At 36.2% G+C, this 16817-nt stretch overlaps 1 protein-coding gene across 1 annotated transcript in view; it reads left to right on the top strand.

Moving 5' to 3' along the window:
* The first annotated feature begins 4958 nt into the window (after positions 1–4958).
* SLC1A3 (solute carrier family 1 member 3) overlaps positions 4959–16817 on the top strand; it is a 61552-nt gene continuing 49693 nt past the window's right edge. The window contains exons 1-2 of the mRNA XM_040542230.1: positions 4959–5138; positions 6669–6943. Coding sequence (XP_040398164.1) covers positions 6763–6943 — 181 coding nt within the window. The 5' untranslated portion in view covers positions 4959–5138; positions 6669–6762. The remainder of the gene's footprint in view (positions 5139–6668; positions 6944–16817) is intronic.

A 16817-nucleotide genomic window follows, 5' to 3' on the forward strand; every position in this document is an offset into this window, starting at 1 on the left:
GAGGCAGCAGCTTATCCGTGACAGTGCGTGCTTCCAGCCAGGGCTTCCCCACAGGATGTTCAGTATTTCGGTCAATTCACATGCTAGAAAAGTTTACAGCTGGTTGGAAAAAAGGTTTAAAAACTAAACAATAAATAAATAAATAAATAAATCAGGAAGAGGAAATAGAGGGGACCTGAGAGAAAGGGGGAAGCAAGTCTCTGGCTCCAATACCATGCTCTTTTGTAAGGAGCCAGAATGTTGTATCAGCTTTTCAAATGAACCTGTCTGTCCCCTGGAGCCCATTTGAGTCATTGCTACTAGCTGTGGGGAAGCCAGTGAAGACATAATGTGAAGCAGTTTGGATCTGAAACTCAATCAGCTATCAATGCGATCCCATTAGATTTGTTACAATGACATGCCTGTCTATCTCCCATCCCTTCCTAGGCAGCCTTGCCTATCCTTTGCTGAGACGAGAATTACTGCATTGTACGTTCACAATCATGATAAGACGTTCAGGGGAGAAGTTCATAAGCCACATCCTCTGCTGATTTAACTTCATTTCCCGTCCCCTTTCTCCCAGGAGTGAGCATGTGAGCTGACTCCTGGTGCTAGGAGGAAACAAGGTTGTCTGTTCAGCTGCAGTCAGACACACAGTATGCTGTGAGGCCCAGGCAGCTGATGATGCTGAATGAAGATACTGTAGGCTCGTGTTTCTCTGCTGGGAATTGTCACCGAGCAGAAAGGAATGCCATGTTTTTGGTGCACAACTTCTGACTGAAAACTGACAGAGCTCTAAAGCATAAAAATCACAATTATTTTCATGGGACAAGACCTCAAAATGTAGGAATAAAAATGACCAAGAGAATTTGTTGGCTGGCTTGAGTCAGCAATGTTAAGACTGTAGTAGGACACAAAATGGAGATGTAGATACAGGTTACTGAAAGTCTGAGTCCTGCTGATTGCTGTGCCCGTTACTACTAATCATTCAGCCTAATCTCAGAAAAAACACCTTGCATTTAAATGTTCTTTTATCAGAAGAGTAGCATTTTATAATAATCATTTAAGCTGCACCATCAACAGAACATTTTACAACAGCATTTTTATTGGTAATTGGCTTTGGCCAATGACTTGTTATGCAGCACAGATAAACTCAAGTTCAGAGTAACCAGGAGAGGAAAATTTCTACTAAAATTGACCAATAGTGACATGCTCTGATTTTTATCCTGGAGTGGTCTTAGAAGGTGTGATCTGGATTCCTTCAGGATAAGACAAAACCAGATCATACAGTCCAAGCACTAATGGATGTTTGGGTCAGAAAAAAAAGAGTTAACAGCAATTCAGAGTAATACTTTTGGAGTACATACCCTGCAAATATTGGGTCTCAGTGCCAGCTATGGACCTACAGATCTTTTTCTTTTCACTTTTGCTAACAAAACATAGCCTATGTTCTCTTTGATGTGTGTAGAGCACATATAACCATACACATTACAGTGTTAACTTTCATTGCACCAGATCTTAACCAAAAATGAAGTATATTTTTGATATTTAGCTGGCAAAAACCGAGGTATTTTTCAAATCCTGCTGTGATAAACAGATCCGAAAGCAAACAAACACCAAACCTCAATTTCTCATCATCATTTCAGCATGGTCAAAAAAGGAAAGAGCCAATCTAGTATCTCAGGAAAAAAACATGCCATGGTCCAGTGGAAATATTCAGGAGCCTAAGGCTGTGTCTTAACTCTGCCAAATATTTGCTAACTTTTAAGGAATAAATTTGATCTCTCAGAGCCTCAGTTTCTTCATTAGCAAAACAGGGTCTAACGGTCTAACTAATTGTTCTAAGACGGGTTGGAACTTGCAAGGGAGTAATATATATTCTTGTTTTGTTCAACTCAATTGAAGACTGGGGACATACCAACTTAATATGAATAAACATATTCTTTCACAAGCATATCACTCCAATTTTGCCGTTGTGACATGGATTGCAATCACGTTGTAGCAGTACTTCACTGAGCTTCTACCTAAAACTTTGTGACAGTGAAGATACAGCCAGCATTAACTGATAGTGCTGGTTTGTTAACATGAAAACTTGGTTACCTGGAGTGTTAAAAAGCCTATCTCAGCTGGGATAAAAGAGCTCTCATACTGGGTTTATTACTCTCTGGAAAATGAAATAGTTGTACAACCTGTTGCTTCACTTCCACATTTTGCATTTGCTACATTTGACTTCCCTGTGGTTTTGCTTTATAGCTCTAGTCAGCTGAAAATAACAATACTTTATGTCTGAACAGCGGCTCCCACTCTGATACCTTTACTTATTTTACAAAAGGCACTTTACCAACGTGCAAAGTACATTTACTGACTGATTCTGCTAGCCAAACCAAAACAGGGCTTGAGTTTACTATGATACATGGATTCTGATGACTGAATCCATGCTGCGTGTAAGGATAAGGTTCGAGTTAAAGCCAGCCTTACCCTATCCATGCATCTCCTGCTTTGTCAGCCACTGGGTGCACTGTCAAGTAAGGGCAGGAAATGAAGCCCAAAGCAGAAACAAGGATGCTGAGTTAAATGCCAACACGGACAAGCTTTTCAAGGCCTCACATTATTCCTTGTTTTCTGTTATGAAAAACAAAAACAAAAAAACCTTAAGTGTGTAGAAATGATTATGTCAATGTGAAATTGGTGGTAGCACAGATCACTGCTGCTCTGTCACTCTATAAACTGTACCAATGCTTTCCCATATTCTTGGTGTTGGCTGGTTTGATCTAAAGTCTACAATATTTCTAGGAACTTCTATGTTTTAAGTTGTTATTCTTAGAAACTAATAGTACTACTGAAAATTACAGATATAAGTGTTTAACCAGAAAAATTGCAAATCTCATCCTAGTCCTGGTAATTAAAGATTGTATAATAAATCTGTTAAATTGATTGCATATTTAAAAGTAGGTTTATTGCAACTATGTATTGCCAGGAGACACTGTACTATTAACTGTGACTCATTTATTCTTATCCAAGGATACCTAACATACATGTTTATTGCAATATGGAGGATAGTGTTCTTTATATACTCTTTATAAGTTCCCTTATTTCACTACCAAAGATAAGTAAATTAACAAAAGGAAAGGATGTCAGGAAAGGAAGAAGACAGGAAAAAAAATAATAATTTTTTTAAACATGTTGCCAAAAAGTATTCAGTTAGTATTCTGTTTTTGTAAGCACTGTCTGTTGCTCTCTAAGAGCTAATCAAAATATTGCTGCTGAAGTTAAACTAAACTGTAAGATTGCTTATTGTCTATTTACATTTTGTCTCATGGAATAGCTAATTCTCTTTCATTGGATTATCCTTGTTTCTCATAGACTCTACCATTAATTAAAGTGTTAAATGATGACATACTTTGGGATCACCTCACCTGGGGCCTGACCCCGCTCCCATTAGGCAACTGTAACATTACCATTCATATGAACACAGGGCAGAATGAAGTCCTTATCTGGGAGGTTTCAGAGAAAGCATGCCATACCCCAAAAGGAAACATCAAGCAAGCAGATTGCTAAAGGCCAAAGGTCAGCTAAGAGGTCAATTCCCATCTGCAGGCAAAAAGGTGAAAGTATGTAAAAACTGAACCAGAAAAAATACTGATGAGATAGACTTTTAAGATGACAGGTATAGGAAAATACAGCACATGACTTCTGTCTTTGCAACACAAGCAGCCAAAAATTTTTCTTGCTTTTTAAAATAAATGAATAACAAATAAGGTAATTCAGATGTTTACTTTCTCTCTCGAGAAACCTAAGATCAAGACTCTGCTGTTCTAAGTACAAGTACGAACCTACAGTAATCCCAAGCATGGTTGCATTAAAATGTAAAATTATTTTTCTCTATGTTACACGTTATGTGAAGCCTGTTTTAAATTAACAAACATTTTAGCAAAACCATTACTGTGACTGTGTGAAAGTAATACTGCTTTCAGTTTTATTTCTTACCTAACTATTTTCTGTGTGCCTGGTACATAAGATTATTTCCGTATACTTGAAATGGCTTTGTAGAGAAAAAGAAAAACATTAAAAGCAACATAATCCATCAGCAGAATTCTTAACTTTTACATTTATCATACATTTATATAAACTTCCATTCATAGTATTTGTTAATCTTTTAGGAAAATGCACTTAAAATCTCATGAAAAAATCACTGAAGTATAGTTATTTAAGAACTTAAACTGACTCTAAAATGAAAATGTTCTTCTAAAAGTTAAAATCTTTGGGAATTTTTTCCCACAGCTCTCCTCCCCAAGCATCTTTTCAATAGTGCAAACTTTTAAATACTAAAAAAACTGAAGGCCACTTATTTTCCAAAAGTCAATGTTTTATTCTTCATCGTTCACTCCCTGCTATTGAAATGGGCTGGATAATGGGGCTTAGCATCCAGTGAGTTTAAATTGCTGAATTACAAATTTTCTCATCACAAATTTTGTGTATCTTCAAGAAACATACAAAGAATTATGGCTGATTAGGTTTTTCTCAATTCTTGACAATGCTCCAGTCACTTTTGAAAGATATGTCTAGTTCCCCACCCTGGGAAGAGGGAGTTCATGAATAAGTGTCTTTAAGGATCAGAAAATATATGATAGCCTCACACTATGCCTCTTTTTAGAACAAGCTAGCATGCTCATGTATTTTATCATTTATTCTGAAAAGCACAGGAACAGTGTTATGTAATTATGTGGAGGCTTTTCAGTTTCCCAGTCTGGAATACGGAATGAAGAAGCCGTCCCCGCTCCGTGTGTGTGTGATCCTCCAGTTCTTCCTGGGTTCTGATTTTGCATTTCTAATGAAGCTGAACTGACAAAGCGTGAAAGTGGTCTAAAAGGAAAAACAAAGAAAATGACCCTGTTCTCACTGTGCCAAGACTCATCAATATTCCAGCAGCTTGGCTTTCCTCTCTCGTCTGATGTGTTTTCATTTTTTTTTTTTTCAGAGCTGGGCTGACAGTCTCCTCCCCTTTCCTTAAGTTACAGGGATAGTAAGTTGCTGTATTCCCCAGCACATGCAGATTGTCAGTTTTCTCTGTCTCCCACTCGCTGAACTGCTGTATCTGCTGGGAAATCCCTGCCTTATCTGCCACCTCCGTGTGTGTACAACACTGCAGATCTGAAAAGGTGAGCCGATCTTTTAATCTGCTGGGGCTTGGGGAACGAAGTCTTCTTTTTTCTCTCTCCTCCTTTGTATGTTACTTAATGTAATGATACTTTTGCCTATAACCGTGTTCTCTCTTGATCTTACTGTTAAATTATAGAGGACAGACTAGCTGTGTGAATCGTCTCAGAAACAAAAGGCACTGTGAATGAATCTGTGTTTTACAAAATACTGAAAATTAATTCGTCTGAAAAAATTCTTCTTGCACACAGTAGTCATGTCCAAGCTGGAATACGTAGTAATGTAAATATCTAGTTCAGTCTATGAATGCTTTCACTCTAACAAGTTAAGCATGCATCATTCTGTCACACAGAATATTGTACTCAAGTGCCAACGTTCAAACATAAGGTAATTCAAAAAGCAGTGATCAAATCCCATTAAAATAAATTTGTTACAATGTGGTATTTTCTGTAAGACACATGGTTTCAAAACCCTGTGTATTTACAGTTTAACCGCTTCCTAAAAAAAGGTATTTAAGCACTAAACTTACTATGATGTTACAGTTGCATTGTGTATAAATAGACAGGTTTCACTGGAAACTACTATCTCTGAACATTTATGAATTTCTAATTTCATCATAAAAACATGATTAATGAACACTTAGAAAACTGGATTTTCAGCCTGGAAAACACTTTGTGCAGACTCTGTTATTAAATAAGTTCATACTAAGCAGACATAAATATTTAATTTTTAAGCAAAGAAACAAAAAATAATGTTCTAATGCAGGATTTTTAATACTAAAACATTTTAGGGTTGATTCAGTGTTTGATTTCTTAAAATCAGACTATGTCCCCATAGTTGCTGTTGGACCAGGCTAGCCATTACTCTGCAATGTGAACTTGTATTATGATCAGAAGCGAGAAGTTAAGTGGGATATAACTTCTGATACTTTACAGATGTGCTCTAAATAGTTTATACGCTTCAAACATGAACATTATCAACATAAAACTGTCAAAAGCATATCTTCTAAATTGTGGTTGAGGGATAGATAAACTATTCCTGCTGGGTTTTGCCATGTGAAAAGGAGGAATTCAGACAATGCAGTCAACCATTTGAAAACATCTGAAATGCAGAACGTTTTAAACGTTCCATTTCAAGCAAAATATTTCTCTCCATTGGTTAGAGTAAAGGTGAGCTAGATTTTTTTTTTTTAAGATGGTATGGACCAATGAAAAGTAAGCCTGACAGATAGTTTTAAACATTATAATTACTTATACTTCCAGGTATTGTACCTATTTTATGTTACTATATCTCTAACAACTGGAAAAAAATTACAGAATGACAGCAAATTCAGATTAATTTCTGAAGACAGGATACCCATCTGAACAGCTCATAAAATCCTTTTCAGAGAGTTCTTCTCACAGGCAACAGCTTAGATGTTGCAAATAATACAAGTTGTACTGAAACATGAAGAATAACCACTTCCATGTAAATATATGGCTAACCATTCCTCTGAAATCTTATTGCAATATTTGATATTTCTTGTCTTACAGGTTTCTCCAGTACCTCCCACGGAAAAGGGTCTCTCACTTTTCTGAAGGGATTTTGACAGAAGTTAAGTGTAAGAGAAAACTTTCTGCAAGATAGATGACTAAAGGTAACGGAGAAGATCCCAAAAGTGGAAGTAGGATGGAACGTTTTCAACAAGGAGTCCGGAAACGTACACTTCTGGCCAAAAAAAAGGTGCAGAGCATAACAAAGGATGATGTTAAAAGTTACTTATTGAGGAATGCCTTTGTGCTCTTCACCGTTGTTGCTGTGATTCTTGGTGAGTAATTTGTTCAATAGGAATATTCTGTTCTCCAATGCATTTGACAATGACAATTTGCCTGGGCAATTTGCATTACAAAAAAGATCCCAAATTCTTCTGAACTGATAAAGGGTGTTCTGGCTTGGAGAGTTTGGGCTCTGACACCAGCACATTGAAATTTTGCAAAGAGCCATTTTAATTATTCTAGGGAAAACTGTGGTGAAAGAAATCAGCTGTTCTATGGATTCTCCTCTTAAGGAACCAGGTACAATAACTGAACGGAATATTCTCAGTAAAATCTTCTACCAAAACAATTGGCAGCAAAATGCTCAGGATGTAATTTTTATTTACCTAATCTAGCTGAAACTAAAACCTTGCAATGTAAACAGAAGTCCTCAGTGAATTAATTTAAAATTAAAGGGTGACATTTCTGAGCAAATTTCTATATCAGAGCCTCAATCTTTGTAGTTTTCCCTTGACAAATGCAAACCTGTCAAAACTAAGTACAAGCTTATGCTTGCTCAGTTGCTCACAATCTTACACATGCATCTTTCAGATGCAATTGGGGCAACAATGGAAATGCTACCTGTTCAAAGGACTGCAAGATGTCACCTGATTAAATGCCTTTTTTAGAATGTATTGAGAGGAATCCAGAACATTAAATAGCACTTAGATTTGGAATGCAACAAAATGTTAATTTAAAATACAGCTACACATTTTGTTCACATAAGAAAGAGAAAAATCTGAGAAAAAAATGTTTAAAAAACAAAATTTACTTAATATAATTATGTGATCACCTCTGGTCATTTTCCTTTAAATACAGATTAATTTTCTACGTGGTACCACCATATGTTCCATGAAATGATATTCCTTATAGTGTGAGCAAGAGCATTATTGTTTTACCATACATTTTTCTTTTTATTTTCTGATCAGTTTAGGTATGAAACTGTGAATCTGATCATCAAAACCCAAAAGTTAACACTTAAAGATAAGGGTATATGTCCTAAACCTACATCGGCCCTAATGCTAATGATGATGCTGTTTTGCATAGATCTGCTTGTTCTATTTCTATGTCTTTCTTTAGGAATTTAAATTTCAGGCATTTACTGTTATTTTTGTTTGGCACCACTACTGCAAGATTATTTTAGATTACTTTCAGCTTTCATGGTCTTTTTCTGGAAGAGAGTTATATTGGTTTGCATAAGGGTAAAATAAAGTACTTTGTTGCTGTAACAGAAAAACCATTCTCTTATGTTTATCTATACTGTTCGATCAAAAGTGCTTTTCATTCCTAACTAAGAATTTGCTGAATGCAAAAAAAGAATCCCTACTGTTCATATCAAGGGTACAAATTGTAGGCATTCTGTCTACAGTTTTCAGGAAAGGCAGAACTAACCAAGCAGGTTTTGAAACACCCTCCAACCACTAAGCAATACAATTCCTTGATCAACATCTGTCTATACTGGACAACAAGACTAAAACACTCTTACAATTTTTTCACTGTCACATAGCTCCAGTGTCACAGACCTCCATAAAATTGGCAATGTGGGAACAGAAATGTAGTCTTGACAAGTGTGTTTACAGTAACTGCATGTTCCAATTAGCTTTAGATGAGTAGTGACAAATGTGAGTCCATGGCTCTGCTAGCACCTACAGCCATTTCAGAGTACCAGTAAGGCTGGAGCACAAGCTGGAGAATTGATGAAAACGTGCATCCTAAGACGACCCAGCTGCTAAAATTGTGCTTATGGACCAGACATATCTGGAGTAATGTTCAGAAAAGAGTCTGTTCATTACTGTTATGGAATATTCCAAAATTTTCTCCCATTTCTGGTGTAATTTTACAGTATACTCATGACTAAAACAGCAAGTTCACACTTGGCAGCTCATATAAAGGTAAAATTTCTATTTTAGGGAATTTTTCACTGTTGTGGAAATATTCAGAAGTAGGGAACAAGAAGGGAACAATTGGTTGAAAAGTTTGGAAAAGTATTGTTGGTTGAACTGCATCTGTCTAGTTTGGCAAGAACAAAACTTATATCATCCCTCAGCTGTTTGGTGATCTATGCAAAATCAGATGATGGGCTTTCCTAGCAGACAGTAATTAACATCGAAAAATTAATACACCAGTTAGCACCTCTGACTGTTTCATTAGAGATGCTAGCATGTAAAAATAGGTGGAAACCAAACTATGCGCAGGTCAAGGTTGAATCATTTAAAAGAAAAGATGTTTAATGCTCTCTGTAGTCTAAACAAATAGAGACATCAGTTTCTAAGGCTGTCAGTCCAGCAATGTTCATAAAGACTCAACTCAGGAAAACACAAATTTTAGCTTAAAAGAATGCAACATTTCTTCAGAAACATTTCTTTTAGGCCACTTTTGCCAAGGGAGCAAGATGAAAAACCCTATTTAATAGAAAGCATTTCTGACTTCTTTGCTGGACAGGGTTGATGCTAGTAGAGGTCAAGTGTACGGGATTATGTCTTAGCCTGGTTTTGGGACTGTAGCTTGTAGCAGGCATTTGAGTTTGTCAGATAACTTTGTGTCTGTGGAAATAAGCATGAAGCTGCAACATGCATTTGTTTGTTTTGCATATGGCTATTTTACAGACAGAGCAGAGATTTTCCAGCATGCACATAATAAGGAAAATATAACCACCTACCCTAACTTTTGCTGGTAATCCAATTCTGAACTAATTTCTAAAGTAAATTCACTAGTTGCTCCAATACAAAAAAAAATTACTCTTTAATAACCTAATTACGAACATGCCAGAAGTTATAACTCACATTGAGAATTACTTGCACACCATTCTCTGTTTCCTAAAAATATGAAGAATGGTCTTCTTCACATTTTGCACAGGTAGTGTCTATTTAGTACTGCATCATTATTATAATTGTTGCCAATTTCAGGGAAACTCAAAGTGCTTTCAAATCCTTTGAGAAACTTTGAGAAAAAGTGTTCACCAAAGTGAGTTACAATGATGTTTTTCAGATTCTGCTGACCCACCTAGAAATATTAAATTAGTTTTTTTGTTTGTTTGTTTGTTTGTTTGTTTGTTTGTAGTGGGTCTTGGCAAAAGCCAAAAGATGTGTGAGATGAATTTGCGAAGCTGACCATTGGTGAATTTAGGGTGTCATGATGAGCAGGAGCAATTTTAGGTATGCTAGAAGTCTGGTGGCTCATGGAAAATCTTCAGGAAGTCTTACAAACTTTGAAGTGTTAGCCAAATTACTGGAAAAATCACAGAGGCTGCCCTTGCTCCCATGTTACTGAACTTCATCATCCTGTCCCCAAAATACCTTCCTCTAGCAGACACTTGATTCTCTGCTACCTACCTTCCATTTTTCCAAAACTGCTAAAAGAGTCCAGACTTTATTCTGGAAGGACTTTTAAATGCCCAAGAATCTCTTGTGAATTCTGAACTTATACTGAAGGAAAGATCACAGTGCACAGAGGTTCTGAGAAGCTGTTCACAGAGAGGGAGGATGTGAAGTACTATAAAAAACAGTTTTTGCATAGGTGTGAAGCTATCATAGTCCCTTTCAAAGGAGACAGGGATGGAGCATGTTCTGGAAGCTGGTTTGGGTTTCTGGCTGTGTGATGGCAACCAGTCCTCTGCAATTCAGGCAATCTCACAATGAATGTGAGAGGTCCATACGTTCATACCAAATCTGTTCTACAATAGCATGCACCATACATAGGATCCCCAAACTTTCCAACATAAAAACAAAAACAAACAAACAAAAACCAAACAGCTAGCTAAAAATACAGGATGAAGATAGTAGGGATGAAGGCGTTTCCAATGTCCATACGGCCCCAAAAAAGTAGAGTTATAAAAAGCCTGCAGATGTTCCTTCATAATTCAGAAAGGGGGGGGGGGGGGGTGGGGGGGGTGGAGGGAGGGGAGGCAGGGGAAGGTCTAAAAGACCCGGACAATGAAAAGCTGTGCAGAGCAACACATTCACCTATCTCAACACACAACTTGTCCAGACAACAATTTACAATGAGTCCTAAGAGGTGCAAGTCCATGATGTATGGTTAGATGGAACCCCTGGATAACACCCACAAAAAAGACATTGTCGTGTGTATTGAAGCCACATCTTTTCTGCTACTGGTCGGTCCTCTGTATCCACTGAAGAGAAGGGAATTTGACCCCATTACACACCGGCAATGTGCACTGTGACAGTGCTCAAGGCAGCCTTGGTAAAATTTGCATGAGAACAAAGCAAAGATCCATCACTGTAAGAGAAACAGCTGTGGGAGGTGAATCCTAGGAGAGAGAATATGGTAAAATATAAAGAGAGAAATGTGATACTGGACAAAAGGATAAGATGTATACAAGAAAAGCAAGATAGCTTAGGGACAGCTAAGGAGGAATTCCTTCTATTTATGCTGAACTCAGAGTCTGTCTTTGTCTTCATGCTCTCCTAAACTACCTGTCCAGCATGATTGCTCCTTTTTACTGTGAGCCTTCCTAGCAATATACTGAAACCAAATATATAGCAATAAATTCCTAAGCCAAGACTTAATTCTATTTGATGTTAAGTAATATTTATAATTTTGTGGGGAAAAAAATAAATAGACACCATATGGTTCTTTAAACAGTGCAACACTTAAAAATTAAAACATGATCTTTTCAAAAAGGGTAAGAAGTATAGAAATACAAAGAGCTGTAATTCTGCTATCTAGTAGCCAGTAATAAATGTCAGATGGTGAAATATGAACAGCACACTATTTTAACAGTTACTTGTAAAATAAAATTATGTACATTTATTATCACAGTCTTAATGTCTTATCGTACACTGGTGTTAATGAAATGAAACAGCACTAGTTGTCAGACTGCCATACACAATGTAGTAACAACAATACATGTGGCTGCTCTGTGAATCACAGCTGTGCATTCAGTAACAGTGCAGATATTAATAAAGATATAAAATATGCTAAATATTACCTTACTAACTTCCTATTTGCTCTAATTTGACAAATCAGTGGACTTGCAAAGTGGTGCTGAAAAGTAACATTTCTGAGTGGTCATAAATCAGTCCAAAGAAACAATCATTCACTGCTCTCTTCGTACAGTTTGAAAATGTAGGCATTGATGGCCTTCTCAAATCTCTCTCTAGAAATTCAATTTAAATTTATTTATGTAATACTACTTCATACAAAGCAGATTTCATGTCTGTGGGTAGAATTCAGGACATTAACAGAGACATTTAGGGTGTTTATGTGATTTCTAAGAGATTTAATGAAAAATTTCCCTGCAATGTTAGTACAACACGGCAATCATATTATCAAAGCAGAAATAACAATAGAAAAAATGGCCATATTAAAGACCATTAAGAAACAATTTGGGGCTGTATGAGCATCAGAGAGGACTAAAAAAACATTTTCATCAGCAAATCAGCTAGTTTTAGGGCTGGCCAGTCCATTCCACTTTTCAACATGTGTGCACTGTAGTCACTATGGTGACTGCAAAGCACTACAAAATCATAAGCAAGGTGCTACTGACTTGTATGCTGAGTAAATGTTTAACATAAGTTTCTTACCAGCACCCTAGCTATTGAAAAGACTCGAATGAGTTGTCATTTGCACTGGAATGCCTTTCAGCTGGCCAAAATGAAGGTATAGCCCAAGATGGCATACTCAGTTGTTTATTGATTCCTGAAACTTTCATTCTTCCAGTGTGAATCTGTCACATAGTACTCTTGAAATAATCAGGCATCTAAAAGTTTGTGTGGGATTTATGATACCGAAGAAAAAATAGTTGTATTTTTACGTGAATCAAGATAAAGGGTATTTGAAAAAGTATACAAAGAAATCCAGTATGAAAGAGGTAAATAAAGAAATTCAATCTTCTGAATAAGGTTAAAAAAAAAAAAAAAAAAGTAAAATACAAATATAGACATTCTGATGCTTTGTACTGTAGCATTGACTTTTAGATCAGGATAAATAGCTGCCAGGAGATATTAATTATCTTTTTCATTTTTTCATGCCTTCTTTAAAAAGTCAGAACCAGCAACTGCATAAAATAATCCATGCAGTCACATTAGCTGTATATATCCTCTGTCCATCCTCCCAATTCTGTACTTTTACTGTGCATTACATTCAGATTTTGTATTTTATTTAGCTTCAGATTAGAACTCAGTATCCTTGGGATTTACCATATTTTGTCATGTATTTGTTGCCTAGCTTAATATAGTCCTGTTCAGCCTGGACCTTTTGAGCAATATCTAAGTAATAAATAATTATTTTATTTTTTTATTTTTCAAGTAAAAAGCTAAGAGATTTCTTCCTTGTATACTAATTTCTCCAAACTTCTCCATATTCAGAGTATGACGATGTCTATAATGTGTATTACGAAGCAAATAGGCTCCTAAACATGCCGTTTTACTTCATATCGACACAAAAAAAAAAAAAAAAAAAAAAAAAAAAAAGAGTGTTTGGAATAGGGAAGATACTATAAAAAATAGGAAAAGAACAAATGGAAATTATTCTTGATAGATTTCAGTAAATGCTGGATTACTCCATTTATTACATCAACCCAACAGAGCTGGAATTGTACTGATACTGTGTGTACTTTTAAACAACATGATGAAAACCCAGAATATGAATATATGACCTCTTTAAACCCACCCAAAAGAAGTTTATTTTGATGAGAGATTTTATAAAACATTTTTGGATAAAAAATTTTTTAAAAAAATAGGTCCATGGAACTATAAAAGAGTTAAAAGGAAAACATTTAAAAGCAGGAAAGGAGGCAAAGAAAACCAGAAAGACAACATGAGAATCAGAAGCAAACAAAAGTGTTATTGCTATCCATGCACTGTAGTTGTACTCCCACGATCTTTCTCTTAGCAGTAGTTATATCCACCTTTTGAACCTTAATTCCTTAAACTGAAGAAATGAATTTTCTTTTGTTAAATTTAACATGGCTACCTATTTTCTATTGGTATTGATATAAGATCATAAATGGCTTAGCAGTTGTACACTGTGTGCTTGGTATTCACCATTTTGATAACTTGGCATAACAGAAAATACATTTGTTCAAGAAAGGTCTATAAAAGATGGGACTTACATGATAAGTATAATTTACACTGATCCTTCAAACTGGCTGTAGTAAATATTTCTGCCATTCACAAGGACCAGATTAAAAAAGACAGAAGTTACAATTGTGTGATTATAACGGGGCTGTTAATAAAGAAATTTCTGGGAGTACTAACAAAAGACCATTGATGAATTAGACTGCTGCATACTTTTTGATGTCATTTGAAATCTTTTTATTTTTACATACGTTGAACGAAAAAGGACATATTACCTAGTTCTTCAAAATCTGAAAAGTAAGGGAAGCTACATGTGGAATACAAAGCTCAGACCTGGATGTCTTTATAGTGCATGGGTGAGAGATGGCAGATTCGAAAGGTGACCCCCACAAGTCCAGAAAGCAAACATGTAAATGCTTAAAACTTGCCAGGAAGAAAAATGAAGCAGGATTACATTCCCACTCCTTGCTGAGTGAGTCAGGACCATGCTAGATATTTTCACCCAATCAAGATCCAGAAGCAGATGAACCTTCATCTTGGGAATGGTGTCAACAGTGCTTGAGGAATTGGCTCACACTTTTCCTTTCAAAACTGAAGTTACAGGATGAATTCCACCATTCCTTTCAACGTTGTGTCATTGGGCAGAACGAAATGCAAGACTTCTAAAGGCAAATACGTACACCAAATACATATACCTAATGGCTGAAACAAGCAAGGAGCCACGGGTTGTTAAGCAAAACTTGGAGTAAGAACAGTAACACAGGGCATCCCAAATCCAGCTGATTTTCTGCATGTATGTGTCAGACATGCTCAGGTCAGTTTTTAGGCCCCCAGTACTTACACTGGAAACAGGCAAATTGATGTTTAGGTCATGGCAATTCTGAGAAAATTCTGAGAACAGTGAGAAGTGAGGGGTCTTCCAAAATGAATGGAGAAGTGCCAATTAACTTCATGGATTCTCAGCACTAAGCTTTTTACCTAGAGGGACTTTGAAGGTCACAATTTGGACTCAGGTACTTACTTTGTGATTAAGTGTTGTTCCAGGTGCCAGTTTCCCTTTGCTGTTTTTGTGACCTTTAAGGTAGAGAAATTCTTCCATTCTGAATAATGACTAACAGTGAGAAGAGAGTAGCTATATATATAACCTATATGCCAGCTACATCCAAATCAATTCTCTGTGGTACAACATTTTCAGAATCACAGACCACCCACTGTATCCCTCAAATGACAACTTGTAAGAAGTCAATCAGTTAAAAAGCTCATATGAGACTTCTTTGGAATCGACTGAAAAAAAACGGTTTTGAAATTCATTTGCTGAAAGAGGCTGTTGACCAGTAAATTAAATAGATGGGAAATTCTAGTTAAGGATAGTTTCATCAAAGTTATAATAGAGGAAAAAAATGGCTCACTTAACAAAATCAAATAGCTAGAGACTTGAAAGCATCCTAGCTGTCTTTTTGAAAAGATGATAATATGATTCCACGAATTTCAGTCACGAACTTGAATGCCCTATTGAAAGAATATACTGGGTGATAAATCTAATAGGGTTACAATAATACTTAAATCTGATATGGCAGCAGTCTTGTATTCTACAACAGGAAATCCTTCTTCTCAGTCTACCCAGGTTGTTTGCATGTGTCAGCAAAATACTGGATGAAAAAGAATCTTTAAAATCTTCCAGTGAAGTCTGCCACGTGTTATGTTCCATGACCAAACAGTTCTGGCACAGGCGTATCTTGATTCAACAAAAACTTAATCCTCAGTGGCAAACACCTCAATTACAGATTTAAACTATCAGCACTAAGTTAAATTAACAGGTGGTTTTGTAGGAATGAGATGTTGGGCTAGCTCCACAGAGATATGAATGCATAATGTGAACCTCCCACAAATGATCATATAAAACTGCACATCAAGGAAGCCAAGCCTGCAAAGAAGTGTTTTGTAATATATGTCTAAGGTGGAATTAAAAAACTCAAATAAAGGCAACTACCAAGGTCTAACCTCAGGCTCTCTGTTAAGACTACACCAGAAATTCTTCAGAGTAGAGCTCTGTTTTCTGAGTACATTTGTACAAAGTTCTTGGCACTGAGAGGTCTCAGTCTCATTGACTGTGATTCCTGAGTGTTGCTGTACTGTAAAAAAAAAAGGCAAAATAATACAGTCAGGCAAACGGAACTGTTGAAGAGAAAACAGAATTTGGTGCTGTTAAGGACTATGTCAGCTTCCAGTTGAGGAAAAACAGGCGAGAAAGGAACTATGTAAACTTTACAAGAGATCAGCCTTCGTATCTGTTGGGAATTATTTTTCATGGGAGTAAAAACATGAGCATTAGTCAAGAAGGTGGAGCTGCAAAGTAAACCCAGGCATGAAAAAAAGTTATGACAGTAATTTTGTAAAGCGCTAAGTAATACCTTAATTCTGGACAATACTTCACTAAATGTAACCTGACATTTTTTTAATGCTGTATCTTTTTTATATGAAAAAGTAAGAATGACAATATTCCTGAATCTTACTGGAATTATATGTTATTTTATGCAGCCAAATCAGTAGTAGTCTGTCTTTCAATAAAGTCTTTTGTGTGAGAATGAAATTAGGAATATAGAAAATATAGAAACACTTCAAGAAATACAAGGGAAAAGTCAAGAAAAAAATTAAAGACTAACAGAGAAGCCTAAGTTGGACAAAACAAGAATGATATTTTTGATGTATTATCAAAGGGAGAAAATTACTTCCTGACTGGGGAAGAAAGGCAAATGAACCAAATAACTAGAGAGAGAATGGAAACCATGTTATGAGGATAACAGTGGAGCCAAAAAGCCGCAGAACACAGACTTCAATGGTTTGTTTGGTT

Source organism: Cygnus olor, chromosome Z (assembly GCF_009769625.2).
Source record: "Cygnus olor isolate bCygOlo1 chromosome Z, bCygOlo1.pri.v2, whole genome shotgun sequence".
NCBI classification, from domain to species: Eukaryota; Metazoa; Chordata; class Aves; order Anseriformes; family Anatidae; genus Cygnus; species Cygnus olor.